Source organism: Bolinopsis microptera, chromosome 5, assembly GCF_026151205.1.
Source record: "Bolinopsis microptera isolate Bmic1 chromosome 5, MBARI_Bmic_1.0, whole genome shotgun sequence".
Lineage (NCBI taxonomy): Eukaryota > Metazoa > Ctenophora > Tentaculata > Lobata > Bolinopsidae > Bolinopsis > Bolinopsis microptera.
The window spans coordinates 19,033,685-19,052,574 of NC_087076.1; the positions used below are offsets into that span (position 1 = coordinate 19,033,685).

Here is an 18,890-nt window from a genome sequence, read left to right on the forward strand (position 1 = left end):
AAATGTTGTTTCTAGAGCAAAACGGTATGCATAGTTTTGCTAATACGTTTGTTAAGTTTTTCGAAATTGTTTCCCATTCAAATGACGATTTGGTATCCCCCTAAGGTGCCCCCACAGCAGGGTCAGCGGGACCCTTTGTTATGCCAATGCTGTCCAATAGTTTTTCTTTGAATTGGGACAGAATTGTATTATCAGCCATATTTTTAGCAAATTTGATTTTTTGCTATTGTTTGTTAATGACAAATTTTGTAGACAGCTCAACGTTGATGTCACTCATGCTATGTGTTGGTTTAGTTAGTTGTAATCCTACCACACATCAGAGGCGGCTCGTGGGAGCTGGCTGGCAGTTTTGTTGGGGGTCCAATCGATGGACTGGGGGGGGGGGGGGTGGGGGGCTTGGGAGTCGGCTCAAGCTGATCCCTCCAAACTACCGATTACATTACACACAGGGCCTTGTAAATGTAATGTGTAACACTTTACAGGCGACAGCAAACAAAAACATGGGTGAAACAGGACACCACACGTGTACGATCTCAGCCGCGCAGTATCATATAGCAGTCAAATTGCAAAGGGTCCTGGACCCCCAAATCGAGGCAAATCATAATAGATTACCTGTAGTGGGATGCGCACGATGTGCTTTGTAACGTTTACAATTAACTATGTGTTAAAACTGCGCGGCTGAGTAGTCCAGAGGTAGGATTGGACTCCCTACAACACAAAATTTCACGAAGATCATGCGTGCGCTTACATTAAAACGTATGATAGTAAATGAAGTCCTTTATATTGCGATTTGTTATTTCCTAACACTATTACTAATTACTATTTCTATTTTAAGCACCAGCCACCAGATAATAATTTTAAGGCGTCCACAGACGCCTGGACGCCCTCAATAGCCGCCTCTGCCACACATTATACAGCTTGTATTGCAATACCATCGTTTTTATTAGTTTCATATCAAAATAATGTCAATGTAATTTTACATGGCTTGATTCTCATGAAATAATTAATTGAATTTTCATTTACCGCAGCCATTTGAACTCTACAAAAAAATTTAAACATAACTTAACTTGCAGCAAAGGTTCTGCTATGAAGAAGAAACGAAATTGATATGACGCCTACGTTATGGATGTTACAGTTGATCAAGCGATAGAAAATATCTGGGAGTGCAAGGCAGAAGAAGATTTTCTTGATGTTACCCTGACACTCCTTAAACTTATCCAAAATGTTTTATTCAACCCTGATAAACCAAAATTCAAGAAAATTAAGAGAAACACTGCAGTAAGGTTCTTTCTATTCTAATATATAGTATTTTGTGTTAGATATTGTGCTCAAATACTAAATTTTAGATCTGATATACGATTGTATGTAATTGTTTTGTGACATTTCACATTTGACCTTTGCTCATGAACTAACAATAAAATTTTCAGTTTTTCTTCACAAATCCTGGAGTTGAAGATTTTTTAAGAGTATGTGGTTTTGAAGTCCGTGAAAACTGGATGATATTCATGGACACTGAAGTTGCATTTTTGAAGATTGACACCGGGAAACGACAGCTTCTTAGTTATCGGAAAAAAGTGGACTCTCTCAAAGCATATGAAGTGAGCTTTGCTGTTTTTGTTTGGTATCATTTATCAACTCATTTCTCAATGGTCAGTATTGAACAGAAATTTGATAATTCTCTTAATGAATTTCTATTGCAGGTTCCCGAAAACAGTCTACGCTACACAAACATTATGCTTGGAAAGGGCAAGTTTGCATCAGTGTTCCAAGGATCTTGGGAAAATTGTCCAGTTGCCATTAAAGCACTCCATCCATATTGCTCGGACCAAGCTGTTAAAGATTTCAGAAGAGAAGCTGAAATATTGAGGTTTGGGGCTCAAACGAAACATTTATGGTTTTGTGTAAGATATTTTTAGAATTCCGCTATCGTGAGTGTATTGAATGATTTAAAAGAAACAGTACAATTATATTGTTGTATTCTATCTACTACAGGGGGCGCCAAAAGTCAATATCCATACATTGGCCTTAATAGCTCAGTCACTGAGTGACCAATTGAAATAATTCTTTCTGGTATGACTTACTGCCACCACTGGTTCGAGGAATTTGTCAAGTCGAAAAATATTCGTGTCCATTTTTTTCAAATGAAGGTTCATTTTCGCATTTATTTGATAGTTTGGATAGTTGGATCGAGTCAAATTTTATTGAATTGTGTTTGGCCATTTAAATTACGTTTGTCCTGAAAAAAATGAGAGTTCTAGTTTCTCAGATGACCGAGATATGAAGCATAACAAGCATGTTTATTACGTGTGATCAGGTAATTGGCTTGAGGCTAGATCCGTCATCCGCATTATGGGAATCGTGCAGAGCGCCCAATTATGGTGTTGTAATGGGCTAATCATTGATTACCCAATCAATTTTGCTAACGAGATAAACAAATTGCTTGATAACTTCGTCATTTTAAATCCGTTTCGTACCATCTTTTTGAGATTATATTCCGGATTAAATGACCTATTGCAATATGTTACAACGGAGTCTCTAACATGTTCACAAACACGAGTATAAGCGATTCAATGTTGATTGGGCGTGGCCCCCAAAAATCGAACTTTCAAATTTTGGTGACGGAATCCTCGAACAAGTAGGTACAGTATGCCATCTGCATTCTGCAAAGCAACAACTCTCAAATATAAAACACGGCGGTGGTATAAGACCCAACGTATGGGTACTGAATTTTGCCCCCCCCCCCCCCCCCCCGCTATGTATTCACAGGTAACATTTTCACCTATTCAGGAGTTTGAAACATAACAACATTGTTATCTTATATGCAGTTTGTTTGCAGAATGTCAACAAGCGACATGCCCATGTTTTGGTGAGTAAGAGCCTCAACTTTAATACTTCAGTGTCCAAACTGTAGATCTTCTTTTGATTGGTCGGCGTCGACTGTAAGCCTTCCTTGCGGTGGCTTTCACAACGCGTCCCCATTCTCCAACTCCTGCTGCTGGAGAGAGAGACTCCCAAATTATATACCATAAATATATTATACATAGATATCGACAACAGACTCCGAGAGTCTTGAAGTGCTGTTACCACCGCCCCTGGTGCAACCCCTTACGGGTTAACGATGGGGAGACAGGGACTTCCAGGGACGGTCAGTGCCTAGAAAACTGTAAGATGTCCTATTTGTGTTAGTGGTTAATGGGATCCTCGAAAAGATCCTCCTTTAGTAGTCTATTGGTTGCCTCGATAAATTTTATAACCGTACTAATTCTAGCTGATACTATGTCTTCCCAGGTTAGAAATATATTACCGAAAATTCTTAGCCTAATGGTCATGTATCCTATACAGTGACACATGAAGTGTTCCGAGGTTTCTTCCTCTTCTGGACAGTGTTCACAACGGGGGGATGTGAAATTGTTTGCCTTGTATTGGAAGTAGGCTAGGGGGCTATGTCCTGTGAAGAGCCAGGTTAGCCATCTTTGATGATTTCCTGCAAGTCCAAGATTCCTGTATTTATATTTGGTGAGTAGGATTGTTAGTGGTATTTTCCCTTTCTCGCTCAGTGCCGTGTTCCTGTATCTACGAAGATGAATTCCGTGTAAATACTCCTTTACTGCCGTCTTAATTGCTCCTTCGGATATGCTGATGAAGGGTTCAGGACCTAGAGCGATTGTGAGTGATCCTTCTCTGGCTAGTTCATCAGCTCTTTCGTTTCCTGGAATACCTGCATGTCCTGGGACCCACCTGACATTGACTGAGTGGGTTTGTCCTAGTTTGTTAAGGTAGTTAATGGTATCAAGAACTAAGTTAGATGTGACCGTGTGGTGTGTGACTGCTAGGATTGCTGCCTGTGAATCTGAAAAGAATGTTATACTCCCAGGTTCTGAAATATTGATAGTTGCCCAGTGAGCTGATGTGTTGAGAGCAAACAGTTCACACTGGTATACCGTTGCATTAGTGCCTAGGTGGAAACTTTGTCTCTGGACCTCGATTGCGTTTCTTATTACGCAGTAACCTGCACCTGAGAACTGTTCTATTTTTGAGCCGTCTGTGAAAATAGCCCAATGTGTTGCTGGGGTGATTCCGACCTGCTGTGTTGCTTTAGACCGCTCCTGTATTATTGTTTTAAACTTCCGATCCAAAACTGTGGTAGTTTCGATAATGTCCGTAATTTTACATTTCATCGCTGGTATGGTTGACATAGCTTTGTCCAGATTGTATGCATGGGACTTACAGTTTCCTGTTCTGCTAAACTGGTAGTTAGAATTCCAATTACCGTTAATTTTGAGTCTCCGAGCTGAAAGTATGGCCAGTTCCTTGAGTTTTAGATCAATGGGTTTGATTCCTGCCATGATTTCCAAGTTTTCTAGTGGTGTACTTTTGAGTCCTCTTGATATCATGATACTAGCGTGTCTCTGAATTGCCTGCATCTTGGTCTTTAGGTATTGGGCTTCGTCTATTCTATGCTGCCATGCGAATGCAGCGTAACCTAGAGAAGGGAGAATAATTTGGTTATATATCCATCTCGTCCCTGTAGGTGTAATACCCCACGTTTTGCCAACTGCTCTGTTGCATGCCTGAAGATGTTGTACCGCTTTGTTACATTTCACCTGAATATGCTTCCCCCATGATAGTTTGCTGTCAATGGTTACTCCTAGATAGACTGTATCAGTTACCTGAGGAACCTGATTATTACCTACCATTAGTGGGTTAGTAAGCATATTATCCCTTTTATTTGTAAAAAGGATTGCCTTAGATTTTAACGCACTAAGTTTGAGACCTTTACTGGCACACCACCTGTTGATGTTAGTTAGATGCCGTTGAGAAATTTCCTGAACCGTAGTTTTACAAATTCCGCTGATTAGTATTACCAGGTCGTCCGCAAAGGCTTGGACAAAACTAGTGTGTATTCCTAGTGAGCTGAGGAAAGTGTCCAGCGTTATGTTCCATAGAAGTGGGGACAGAACTCCTCCTTGTGGACTTCCTTTAGTTGCTTTCTTTGTGGTATCGTGACCACAGTATGTGACTGTGATCATCCTGTTACTTACCATGTAGTAGATCCAGTTTGTGATTGTTTCCGGAATCCCTGCTTGTAACAGTGCATCTTTGATTGCCTGAAAACTAATTGCATCAAATGCCTGTTCGATATCAAGAAAGATTCCAAGAGCATAATTTCCTGTTGCCACGGCGTCCTCAATTTTCCTTGTTAGTATATGTATTGCTGATTCTGTTGATTTCCCTTTCCTGAAACCGTGTTGACTCTTAGTAAGTTTCGCTGGGATCTTGAGGTCCTGTTCGAGATACCAGAGGATAAGTCTTTCTAGAAGTTTCTGGAAACAGGATGTTAGTGAAATTATCCTGAATGCCTTGGGGTTTGTGTAATCTGGTTTTCCAGGCTTCGGGATTACACAACCTGTTGTTGATTGCCACGAGGTTGGTGTACAGCTTAGAGCTAATGAATGGTGGAAAATCATTCTTAGAGGGTCCTTTATTTTATTCCAAGCTTTTATGATCATCTCATTTCTAATTCCGTCTGGACCTGGTGATTTGTTCATGTTAAGATCTTTTACTGCCCGATTGAAGCGATGTGGTGCCGTAATCTTGAGAATCATTGCAACATCTGGTGCACTCTGCTGTGTTGGCAGGGCTGGGCTACCGTCCGATGGTATGAGAGCATCGGTGAGTACCTGTAGAGTTTCCTGGGGTGAGTTAGTTAAAGTACCGTCTGGTTTCCTTAAACTATTGAGCGAGCCTTGTGTTCCGTTATTTCCTAGAACTTTATGGATACGTGATAAAGCAGGGATCTTGGTAATATTTCCTGTGAATTGTTTCCAATTTTGTCTTTTCGCCGTTCTGATGAGGTTTGCATATCGTCTGTTAGCTTCAGCATAAAGTTCCCAGTCCGGGCTGTTTCTCTTTCTGTTAAATTTACGTCGCAGGGCTTTTGCCGTCTGCTTGGCTTTCGTCAGTTCAGCATTCCACCACGGTACAGTCGATCTTCTTGTGCCTCTTGTCAGAGGGCATGCTAGCTCAAAGGAGCGCAGAAGGGTGTTGGAGATAAACAACTGTCTGTCATCGAGATCCGCCGATGTAACAACCGGTTTAAACCAGAAGGGGGTGTTATCGAATGAGGAGGAAACTAGCGTCTCATAAAGTTGCCAGTCACATTTCGCCGGACTGCGTGACGCAAAACTTGTTCTGTTACCTAAATCTAGGGAATAACAAATAGCTTCGTGGTCCGATAGTGATTTACCTTGATCTACTTTCCAGTTATGGATTAAGTTGATCCCTGCTAGATTGCAGATAGTAAGATCTATACAGGAACTCCCTCTACTGCCTACAAAAGTGGGTGTTGTGCCTGTGTTACAGATTATGAGATTATTTGCGTTTAGTACCTGCAAAAGTTGTTGACCTCTGTTGTTTGTGTTTGGGTGTCCCCAGGCCGTGTGGTGAGCATTGCTGTCCACTCCTAGAACCAGAGGTAACTTTTCCTTATCTGTAAACCGTGCTACCCTGTCAATTATATCGGATGAAATGTTCTGTGTTTGGTCCAAGTAAAGTGATCCTAGTACAATCGACAGTGAGCTGTTGATCCTACTTCTAATAAAGATAGAGTCAGCAGAGGAGAAATGTCCTAGTGTCATAGAGTTTCTAGCTAGATCCTTTGGTAGGATAGTAGCCACTCTGGCTCTGTCCTGACTAAAGGGAACGAACTGTTTGTGAGTTTTGGGGACGTTACTAATACTCCCTTTCCTAAGCTGAGGTTCCTGTATTAATAAAATCTCGTGTTGTTTAACCTCCTTTAACAGTGCTGAGGAGGCCGTGATGCGTTTACCTAGGTTAACCTGTGTAATGCAGGTAAGAAATGAAGAAGTGCTAGCCATAGAAAATGATAAAAAAGAGAAACAATGCCTATCTAGTACTAACCCTGAATTACTGCGTGGAAGTTATGCTGACTCCCCCTCCGAGGCGTCAGATACGTCCGACTGTGCTTTCCCGTCTTTGTTCATCAGTTTTTTCAGTTTGTGTTGCCTAGCTGGTGGTGCCTCCTTGAAGGGAGTGCTCGTCCTGGGTGTTGTGGGGGTCGTGGGTGGAGCTGTCGCAACGATTTGCAGTAGCTCGTTCTCCTGTTCCACGGTGAGTTGTTCCGTAAACAAATCATTCTCCTCAAGAAGCGGGATGGGGAGTCCCGTATCCTCTCCTGTGACGTACCTACAACGTATATCCTGCAGCTCTGGCGTCTGTTCTATTATCGTGTTATCATGCCCTACTCCACTCGGTCCTGGTTGCTGGTCTTTCAGCTCATCCCTGAGGGCTGAAATGTCCGTGTCTGGGGCAATGTACCCTCTTATACCTCGAACAGGGAGTTTACCCCACCTAACCATAAAAAGTCCTATCGGGGACATCCAGTTTTTTGACCGTAACCACTCAAATGCCTCCTCGTCAATCTCGAGGTACACGTTCCAGCTTCCTGTGTTCATATTGTCCGGTTTCCAAGCTTTCCTGGAAATCTTGACCTGATTTTGGCGAACCTCGCCAAATGTCCCTGCAGCGAAATGTTCGTTTATTTTTGGCAGGATACTTTCTGCTGGTCCTGGTAGGAGGGTATGAATTATTCTACCAGGTGGTTTTTCACCTGGCAGGAAGGCCTCGTACTCTGCCAGCTCGTTTACGGCCTTTTTGTAGAAGGGACCTGCTTTTGGGGTACAACAAATTGCCAGGTGCATGTGTGATAACCTGGTTCCCTTGTGAGCGATGTCCTCTCCGCTTTTACCTTCCTTCGTAGCCCTAAGTATAGCCTCAGACACCTTAAACTGGACCTCCCACTGATTCATCCTCGTCATGGGTGTTTTGTCCTTACGAGAGACCTTGATCTCATAGGTCTGGTCTTCTTCCTTCACATACGTAATAGCAGCGTACGTTGCTTTGAACTTCTCCTGTTTCTCGGCTATTATAGTCGTCCTTGATGAACCTGGCCTGTTGAGGGAGGGGGGTTTGTAGGAGGGCACTCGTTGTGAGATGCCTTCCTTAGTTTTTATGACATTTACATGCCCGTCCTTATCTCGTTTCCGTCTAATGTATTCTCGTTCCGATGCTGTTCCTCCTCCTTTATTCCTGTTCACCTTCTGCTGTTTTTTCCTTTTCTCCTCTGCTCTTTCTTCTTCCTCTTGTTTCTTCTTCTCCTTACGCTGTTTCTCCTTCCCGGCCCGCTGCTCCCCAGCTACCGTCCACTCATCCCAATCGTCTGACTCCCGCTCTCTTTTGCGTAAATCCGACATACTGGAAGAGAGAAGGTTTGAAAGGTGTGACCTATTCTATTATAAAGCTGACTATCTTGCCGAGTTTAACTATCGAGTGATATGATAAATGTTTTCTGAAGTTTTTAGGAGGCCGAGATAAGTAAGAGTTCTGTAGAGAAATAATATCAGTAATATAAGATATATAATATCGTTTTTTCTTCCTTCGCCTGATTTCCTTTGTTCTATGAAGTGTCGGTCCGTGCGCGTCCGCAGCTAGCTCTGGTAATTTGTTGGAACCGAGGGTGTATTTGTCCTGCTTTTGTCTAGACTTGGTCACCGCGCGTTCCGTGTATTAGGAAGTAGATTTGGTACCAGATGCGTGTGCGGCTGCTTTGTCTCTTTCCGTACTCTTCAGGATGTCCTTATAATGATATTTCCCAGAGGAAGTGATTATATCCCGATTAGTGGGGTAGATCCTTAAAGCGTCCTATATACGTTACAAATGAATAAGTCCTCTATTTATGTAAAACTTATAGCCTGTCTAACAGAGAAGTACCTGTACAATCTCCTTAGCCCTAGGTTATGTACGACCGACCTATTAAATATGATAATTCCTGGTGTTACACATGAGGTGTAACCCTGTGTTAGGTGTTAATTCCGAAAGTTACCCTTACTAAAATTCCTATGTTAGGTGTTAATTCCTAGTGTTACACGTGAGGTGTTATCCTAGGTTAGGTGTTAATTCCGGGAGTTAAACGTAATATGAGTTCCTATGTTAGGTGTTAATATCGAGTGTTACACGTGAGGTGTAACCCTGTGTTAGGTGTTAATTCCGAAAGTTATACTTAATAAATTTCCTATGTTAGGTGTTAATTCCTAGTGTTACACGTGCGGTGTTATCCTAGGTTAGGTGTTAATTACGGGAGTTAAACGTAATATAAATTCCTATGTTAGGTGTTAATTTCGAGTGTTACACGTGAGGTGTAACCCTGTGTTAGGTGTTAATTCCGAAAGTTACTCTTAATAAATTTCCTATGTTAGGTGTTAATTCCTAGTGTTACACGTGAGGTGTAACCTGTGTTAGGTGTTAATTCCGGGAGTTGAAAAGTAATATAAATTCCTATGTTAGGTGTTAATTCGAGTGTTACACGTGAGGTGTAACCCTGTGTTAGGTGTTAATTCCGAAAGTTACTCTTAATAAAATTCCTATGTTAGGTGTTAAATCCTAGTGTTACACGTGAGGTGTAACCCTGTGTTAGGTGTTAATTCCGGGAGTTAAAAATAGTATAAAATCCTATGTTAGGTGTTAAATCCGATTGTTACACGTGAGGTGTAACCCTGTGTTAGGTGTTAATTCCGGGAGTTAAAAGTAAGAAAATTCCTAAGTTAGGTGTTACTTCCGAGTGATACACGTAATGTGTAACCCTGTGTTAGGTGTTAATTCCGGAAGTTACACTAAATAAAAATCCTATGTTAGGTGTTAATAAAGAGTGTAACATGTAAGGTGTAATCCTGGGTTAGGTGTTAAAACTGGGAGTTAAACGAGAAAAAGAATCTGAGAGGATAACTGTGAACTACCTGAAGAGTGTTAAGTTGCCTGAGGGAGAGACCGATTTGCTGCGATTCTATGTTAGTTTTGGCTATGATTGCCTTCCTATGATATAGAGATGGCTAAACCCTTCCTTTACATAGCTTAAGATCTATGTACCCCCCGTTAGAGCCACCCACCCCACACCGCGTGGAGGTTCGGAGAGGATTTTGTGGGCCAAACTGTAGATAATATCACTTCTTCAAAAGAATCAGTCTTTAGAATTGGGGTCTAAATTGGGATCAAGGACAAAAGAAAATCGCGATTAATTAGGCCAAAAATCGCGGCGCCGCGACAACTAGGCAAAATCGTGGCGAAAATCTCGAAAATCGCAGCAAAAGTTAATGTATTAATTGCACGATTAAAATTATGAATTAGGGGTAGACTGGTTCGTAGGGTAATGACTTGCTAGTTGGTTTGTGTGTACGACTTAAAGGTTGCGGCATGTAATGTTTCCAGCATTATGGCATCCTTTGTTACATACGTTTTTCACTATCAATATGTTCGTAGAAATATCTCCTTTACCCTCATGAGTTTATGTCCATATTGTGTTCGCAAAGGTATGTTACAAAGCTATAATATAGATTAATTGTCTTAACAATTGATCAATGTTTTCATTGTGCCAAATCTCAATTAACAAATTTGTCGTGGAGAATGGGAAAAATCTCGATTCCACACGTGCCGCGATTTCCTTTTGAGCTTGATTGGGATGCTTTTCTATTTGATAAATATAGTTTTTACCACGTTTTTTGTCCTCATCAAACTAAATCAAACTATTTAGAATCTAGTATTTTAGACTTATCGCCTTTATTATACTCGGTGTTTCAAATTCTATGTGCTCAGGAACTAATGGACAGAACAATATTGGATGTGCTGCGCACTGATCCAGATTTAACTACCGAGAGACTTGTTGCCAAAGCTTTGGAGGTTCACCGAAATTCTCACTGATTTATTCTTTCTTTTCGTCTACTGAAACAATATTTTGGTTTTCCCGTGGCTTTAACCATTTTGATGAAGAAGCATTTTTGTTTTATCTTGACTTGCTCTATGTCAGGTGGCTGCTGGCTTGGATCATATCCACAGTAAAGACATTCTACACTGTGACATCGCTGCTAGAAATATATCCTTTGATACTTGCTATACAAATCTTTATCTCAGCATGATTTATTTCTAACTTTTATAGCTAATCTTAATATTTCTCCCCTTTACCTAAATATCTTTTCAATTCTAAGCTGATAGCCTGTTTTCCTTAACTCCGTTGTACATTTTGCTAAACATCCAAGGGGTTGTGAAGATCAGTGATTTTGGTCTGGCTCGTTACTCGGATAGTCCAGATTGTAACTTGGTAGGCAAGGCCACTGTCTTCCCTATTAGGTGGACTGCCCCGGAAGTATTTACCGAGAACGTCCTCACTAAATCAAGCGACGTGTGGTCAGTTTACCCTCATTTAACTTATTCTTTGACTTTGTTAACTTATTTAACGTCGAAGACATCCCCTGTTGGTTGATTTTCATCGTTATTTGAAGACAATTTTTTGCGTACATATTCTCGTATTGTACACTGATTCTAAAATAAAACGTAACAAACTATCAGGAGTTACGGAATCCTGTGTTACGAATTTATCACCAGAGGAAAGACACCGTACGGTACTTTCCAGAACAGACAGATAAAACGAAGTGTGAGTTTATTTCCTTTTTATCGCGGAAATTATGATCTGAAAGTGTGCGTTTGTTTAATATAATATTGTTTGGTTTCCTTTCCAATTAGATGTGATTGGGATTTGTGGTATTTATTACTCGTATAGCTACAATTAATTGCGGGGATATTACTTGCGAATTTTACATGATCTCTTTAAATATATTTCCCAACTAGTATATTTAGTATGAAGATTAGTCTGTTAAGTGAAACCAGACATGAATTAGTAATATGTACTGGTATTCTCCCCTCGGTATTCTATAGACAGCAGGTCAATGCGAACACACTCTATCATTAATAACAACTAGTTATCTAGGGTAGCCCACTTGAACATGTCTGCTGAGCCTGGTCCAATGGAATTTACTAAAATCTCCTAATCTACACCGAATGTTATCTGAAGATACACTTCTCTGAATTAGATCACTGCCTCATGTTAATGACTTAATTAAAAGTAACTCTACCCACAGCCCGTTTGGCTGTTAATATGAGAAACTCGCACTGGGCACGGTTCGTTTTTAATTAAAGTTTGTGTTCAATCGTCGAAACATTTTCTCTTCAAGGGTGGTTAGTTATGCATTTTAAAATATTCTAATATCAAAGTAACAAAGTATGTAGGTGAGTAGGTACAGGTGCAATTGTTACTAATTTAATTTGTTATCAGATTGCCAATGTTAATGGCAACATACAGTCTGTACATTGTATTGTACTGTCAGGTTGCCAAATTTGCCAATGGTTACTAACAGTCACTATCCCCAGGTTGCCAGTGGTTACTAATAGTTACTATCCCCAGGTTACCAGTGGTTACTAATAGTCACTATCCCCAGGTTGCCAGTGGTTACTAATAGTCACTATCCCCAGGTTGCCAGTGGTTACTAATAGTCACTATCCCCAGGTTGCCAGTGGTTACTAATAGTCACTATCCCCAGGTTGCCAGTGGTTACTAATAGTTACCTATCCCCAGGTTGCCAGTGGTTACTAATAGTCACTATCCCCAGGTTGCCAGTGGTTACTAATAGTCACTATCCCCAGGTTACCAGTGGTTACTAATAGTCACTATACTCAGGTTGCCAGTGGTTACTAATAGTCACTATCCCCAGGTTGCCAGTGGTTACTAATAGTCACTATCCCCAGGTTGCCAGTGGTTACTAATAGTTACTATCCCCAGGTTACCAGTGGTTACTAATAGTTACCATCCCCAGGTTGCCAGTGGTTACTAATAGTCACTATCCCCAGGTTGCCAGTGGTTACTAATAGTCACTATCCCCAGGTTGCCAGTGGTTACTAATAGTCACTATCCCCAGGTTGCCAGTGGTTACTAATAGTCACTATCCCCAGGTTGCCAGTGGTCACTAATAGTCACTATCCCCAGGTTGCCAGTGGTTACTAATCGGCACCATCCCCAGGTTGCCAGTGGTTACTAATAGTCACTATCCCCAGGTTGCCAGTGGTCACTAATAGTCACTATCCCCAGGTTGCCAGTGGTTACTAATCGGCACCATCCCCAGGTTGCCAGTGGTTACTAATAGTCACTATCCCCAGGTTGCCAGTGGTTACTAATAGTCACTATCCCCAGGTTGCCAGTGGTCACTAATAGTCACTATCCCCAGGTTGCCAGTGGTTACTAATCGGCACCATCCCCAGGTTGCCAGTGGTTACTAATAGTCACTATCCCCAGGTTGCCAGTGGTTACTAATCGGCACCATCCCCAGGTTGCCAGTGGTTACTAATAGTCACTATCCCCAGGTTGCCAGTGGTCACTAATAGTCACTATCCCCAGGTTGCCAGTGGTTACTAATAGTCACTATCCCCAGGTTGCCAGTGGTTACTAATAGTCACTATCCCCAGGTTGCCAGTGGTCACTAATAGTCACTATCCCCAGGTTGCCAGTGGTTACTAATAGTCACTATCCCCAGGTTGCCAGTGGTTACTAATAGTCACTATCCCCAGGTTGCCAGTGGTCACTAATAGTCACTATCCCCAGGTTGCCAGTGGTTACTAATCGGCACCATCCCCAGGTTGCCAGTGGTTACTAATAGTCACTATCCCCAGGTTGCCAGTGGTTACTAATAGTCACTATCTATATCCCCAGGTTACCATTGGTTACTAATAGTTACCATCCCCAGGTTGCCAGTGGTTACTAATAGTCACTATCCCCAGGTTGCCAGTGGTTACTAATAGTTATTATCCCCAGGTTACCAGTGGTTACTAATAGTTACTATACTCAGGTTGCCAGTGGTTACTAATAGTCACTATCCCCAGGTTGCCAGTGGTTACTAATAGTCACTATCCCCAGGTTGCCAGTGGTTACTAATAGTTACTATCCCCAGGTTACCAGTGGTTACTAATAGTTACCATCCCCAGGTTGCCAGTGGTTACTAATAGTCACTATCCCCAGGTTGCCAGTGGTTACTAATAGTCACTATCCCCAGGTTGCCAGTGGTTACTAATAGTCACTATCCCCAGGTTGCCAGTGGTTACTAATAGTCACTATCCCCAGGTTGCCAGTGGTCACTAATAGTCACTATCCCCAGGTTGCCAGTGGTTACTAATCGGCACCATCCCCAGGTTGCCAGTGGTTACTAATAGTCACTATCCCCAGGTTGCCAGTGGTCACTAATAGTCACTATCCCCAGGTTGCCAGTGGTTACTAATCGGCACCATCCCCAGGTTGCCAGTGGTTACTAATAGTCACTATCCCCAGGTTGCCAGTGGTTACTAATAGTCACTATCCCCAGGTTGCCAGTGGTCACTAATAGTCACTATCCCCAGGTTGCCAGTGGTTACTAATCGGCACCATCCCCAGGTTGCCAGTGGTTACTAATAGTCACTATCCCCAGGTTGCCAGTGGTTACTAATCGGCACCATCCCCAGGTTGCCAGTGGTTACTAATAGTCACTATCCCCAGGTTGCCAGTGGTCACTAATAGTCACTATCCCCAGGTTGCCAGTGGTTACTAATAGTCACTATCCCCAGGTTGCCAGTGGTTACTAATAGTCACTATCCCCAGGTTGCCAGTGGTCACTAATAGTCACTATCCCCAGGTTGCCAGTGGTTACTAATAGTCACTATCCCCAGGTTGCCAGTGGTTACTAATAGTCACTATCCCCAGGTTGCCAGTGGTCACTAATAGTCACTATCCCCAGGTTGCCAGTGGTTACTAATCGGCACCATCCCCAGGTTGCCAGTGGTTACTAATAGTCACTATCCCCAGGTTGCCAGTGGTTACTAATAGTCACTATCTATATCCCCAGGTTGCCAGTGGTTACTAATAGTCACTATCCCCAGGTTGCCAGTGGTTACCGACTGCCCAAGTCAGATGAGTGTCCAGATGACTTGTACATGTTAATGTTGAAGTGTTGGAACAGTGAGCCCAGCAAGCGCCCTTCTTTTCAGGTCATCTACCAGGACCTTATCAACATGAAACTGGGATTCGCTAAGTGAGTTGCTAAACCTTAGTAACTACCAATAGTAACCTTAGTAACTACCAATAGTAACCTTAGTGACTACCAATAGTAACCTTAGTAACTACCAATAGTAACCTTAGTGACTACCAACCTTAGTAACTACCTTAGTAACTACCAATAGTCCGAATAGTTTTATGGTACCGGTTACGGGTTAGCGGTAGGGATTCGGTCCGCCAACCACTTTTATTGGTCTCACTCCTGTATGTTTGGTTTGAAACTAGACACAGTTGACCAGGTTCGGGTTTGAGTGGGTTTTCGCACTGTTACCTCTAGAACACCCTTCGTGTCCGCACATTGTCCAGCGTGCTGTAATGGGAAGTCATCCCGCTCTCCTGATCAAATCACTGAGCTGTAATTTACATTTGAGGTTACAATTGAGGTAGAGAGGAAATTGATATTTCAGCTTCACGTTTTAAACTTTACATATACATTACACGCAGCTATTTTAAAACTCGTTGCCAAGATTTTGATATCACATTTAAATTTGTGTCCCGGCCCACGGGGGGATATGAATTATATACTCCTTTTAAAACGTTAATCACCAGGAAAAGGAGATGACATCATGGTTATTTTACTGCAATAATACTGTGGAAAATATTACCGCTTTTAAAGTTTCACATATGTCATTCTAGGAATAATCCCTAGCGAAATCATCGCTACTAAAATATCATTAGTGCAGTCGAGTCTAGCACTAGTCACTAATCGGTTTAACTTTAAAATAAGTTGTATAAATTGTAATTCATAACATTTTAAAACTTGACTAAAAGGGTATAACAATATAAGGCCAGACAAGTTAGCCGGTTTAGAAGAGCTATCTAACTGAAGGTTGCAGGTGGCGTATCTCTAAATATATACCCTAACTAACCCAGTGGTTTGTAAGCGAGAGAGAGAGTGTGTAGTTAGTGTACTGCTCCAAGGGGGGAGGCGTCAGGTGTGTGAGGGTAGGAGCCAATAATAAACCACATTGTACCTGATAACAATATGTTTTGTAGTACACCATGTGCAATAGGATCTCCTCTAGTGTGTAACTTGTAACGAGGCTTGCTGTGAATAATAATGAGGTATTTTCAACACTTACCCATACACACACACACACAGCGCCCAACACAGGTGCAGATTGCACAACTTCAGGTTTTATGGGAATTTTTCCGGCTAATTAGTAACTATTTATAGGGAGAAATGCAATGATTTCTATTGTATGGGCGTGTTATAATGTATTGGCAACTTATTTTCAGTATCCATGATTACAAAGGTTTTATATTACATCGTATAATAAGATAATAACGACAGCGGATTAGAGGGAATCCAGGGGATCAGTGTTTGAAAGGTATTAGGCTATGACAGGTTTGTGAAAAATGACGTGGTATCTCCGGTATTTGCGGAATTTACTCATCTGTACAAGTGCCAACCGAAAATGAATCTTGTTCTACAACGAAGTAACATTGATTTATTCGATAGCCCCATTTCTACTGATGATATTAGACACTGTGTGAACAATACAAACGCTACAAACCGAGTACATGTACTGAGTGTGATTATGGTGTACAGTAAAACTTATACTATATCAGCTTAGGAAAATGCTAAACCTTTAAACTTAAGCGCCATGTTTAGCAAAGCATGATTCTGTTCTCGTAGAAAAATCATGACCGGCTTGACCGCTTTAGTTCCAGCTTTCTAAACTGAAATTAAATTGCAATTTAAAATGCTCGACTTTATGATCCTAATCACACTTATCATTTAAAGACCCGCTCGAATCCACACCTGCACTCTGCAGGTATTTAAAATATGTACACATGATGTAATGGTGAACAGGTCTATACTTAAAGTCGGCGCATGACAAAGTGTGTACTAAGCTTTAATGTTTAAAATGTTTAGTATTTAGTTTCACTGAAATTAAATACTCAACAGATCTAATAATAGAATCACTGAAACCACCCCAACAAGACTTTGGTGAATTTAGATGCAGGCAGTCTAATGTTTTAACAGAATATCTAGCTTTTTGTATTTTTTCAGATGCTTAAGGAGGAAAATGTATACTATAATTAAACTGGTATCGCAGAATCTTTGTTTAAGCTTTGCGGAACGATGGTGTTCATCTTTTAAGATAAACTCTTTCTGTCACTTAGTTATTGAGTGAACTTCACAAGATAAACTCTTTCTGTCACTTAGTTATTGAGTGAACTTCACAAGATAAACTCTTTCTTTCACTTAGTTATTGAGTGAACTTCACAAGATAAACTCTTTCTGTCACTTAGTTATTGAGTGAACTTCACAAGATAAACTCTTTCTGTCACTTAGTTATTGAGTGAACTTCACAAGATAAACTCTTTCTGTCACTTAGTTAGTGAGTGAACTTCACAAGATAAACTCTTTCTGTCACTTAGTTATTGAGTGAACTTCACAAGATAAACTCTTTCTGTCACTTAGTTATTGAGTGAACTTCACAAGATAAACTCTTTCTTTCACTTAGTTATTGAGTGAACTTCACAAGATAAACTCTTTCTGTCACTTAGTTATTGAGTGAACTTCACAAGATAAACTCTTTCTGTCACTTAGTTGTTGAGTGAACTTCACAAGATAAACTCTTTCTGTCACTTAGTTAGTGAGTGAACTTCACAAGATAAACTCTTTCTGTCACTTAGTTATTGAGTGAACTTCACAAGATAAACTCTTTCTGTCACTTAGTTATTGAGTGAACTTCACAAGATAAACTCTTTGTGTCACTTAGTTATTGAGTGAACTTCACAAGATAAACTCTTTGTGTCACTTAGTTATTGAGTGAACTTCACAAGATAAACTCTTTGTGTCACTTAGTTATTGAGTGAACTTCACAAGATAAACTCTTTCTGTCACTTAGTTAGTGAGTGAACTTCACAAGATAAACTCTTTCTGTCACTTAGTTATTGAGTGAACTTCACAAGATAAACTCTTTCTGTCACTTAGTTATTGAGTGAACTTCACAAGATAAACTCTTTGTGTCACTTAGTTATTGAGTGAACTTCACAAGATAAACTCTTTCTGTCACTTAGTTATTGAGTGAAGTGTATCTGAAGTAGGACACTGATAAATTATACGGCACTTTTTTATCACAAACTTAGATAAAGTTAGGTGATGTTATTGTATGTACATTTAAACCGAATGTGTGTCAAGTGTGAATAAGTATTCAAGGATAAGTGACCTTTAATCACGCATATCGTATCCTAGGTGTAATGTTTGGATCTCTTGAAAACTTTCTAACCACGAATCCAAACAAAAATGTCACATTCGTCATGCATCAACGGTTCGGAACTTATCTAGGACAGCTATGGATTGTGATGAGAAGTGGTTGGAAAATAATGCTGGTCAGGGCGGAGTAGAAAATGACTCCTTAATTTTTACTTTTGGGCAACTTCATAGTTAAGTCTGATCCGTCTCCGATCAGATTAATCAGATTAAATTTCAATGATACTGAAAGTAAATCTATTCAGGAGTCAAACTTTATATTATTAGGGGAGGGAGTGTTGAGGCATTATGTTATATTGGATCCCCCGGGATTTACATTTCTCAGATTTAATGACACGACATGTCAGAGTGCTGACAGCTGGTATTTTCAGGAAGCAAAAGTTTGCTGTAAACTTTGACGAGAGGGAAATATCAGCGGATTCTGACCAGCAAGCCGTGTAAGTTCAAGTGTATCAATTTTAGAAATTGTCCGTGATCATATGAATTTTTCTCCTATCAAATATTTTTCAACTTCAGTCTTCAGTATCATCAACATAACTCAGTTTTTGTACCGAATCCAGGAGAATTAGCACATTCCGACGACAAAGTTTGGGAATGCGAGCTAGCATAAGGAAACTTGTTAGAAGCGTGAGTGGCAAGAGGCAATCTCAACTCAGCTGGTCATCTGACAATGTAAGTAATTTAAAT

General features: G+C 40.8%; 1 protein-coding gene across 1 annotated transcript in view; it reads left to right on the forward strand.

The window, feature by feature from the left end:
* The first annotated feature begins 1,062 nt into the window (after positions 1-1,062).
* The window catches only part of LOC134815940 (uncharacterized), a 34,891-nt gene continuing 17,063 nt past the window's right edge, over positions 1,063-18,890 (forward strand). Inside the window, exons 1-11 of the mRNA XM_063824553.1 lie at positions 1,063-1,278; positions 1,428-1,598; positions 1,701-1,867; positions 2,788-2,866; positions 10,666-10,749; positions 10,877-10,942; positions 11,087-11,253; positions 11,416-11,500; positions 14,803-14,954; positions 18,575-18,640; positions 18,764-18,875. Of these exons, the coding sequence (XP_063680623.1) occupies positions 1,123-1,278; positions 1,428-1,598; positions 1,701-1,867; positions 2,788-2,866; positions 10,666-10,749; positions 10,877-10,942; positions 11,087-11,253; positions 11,416-11,500; positions 14,803-14,954; positions 18,575-18,640; positions 18,764-18,875 (1,305 nt within the window). The 5' untranslated portion in view covers positions 1,063-1,122. The remainder of the gene's footprint in view (positions 1,279-1,427; positions 1,599-1,700; positions 1,868-2,787; positions 2,867-10,665; positions 10,750-10,876; positions 10,943-11,086; positions 11,254-11,415; positions 11,501-14,802; positions 14,955-18,574; positions 18,641-18,763; positions 18,876-18,890) is intronic.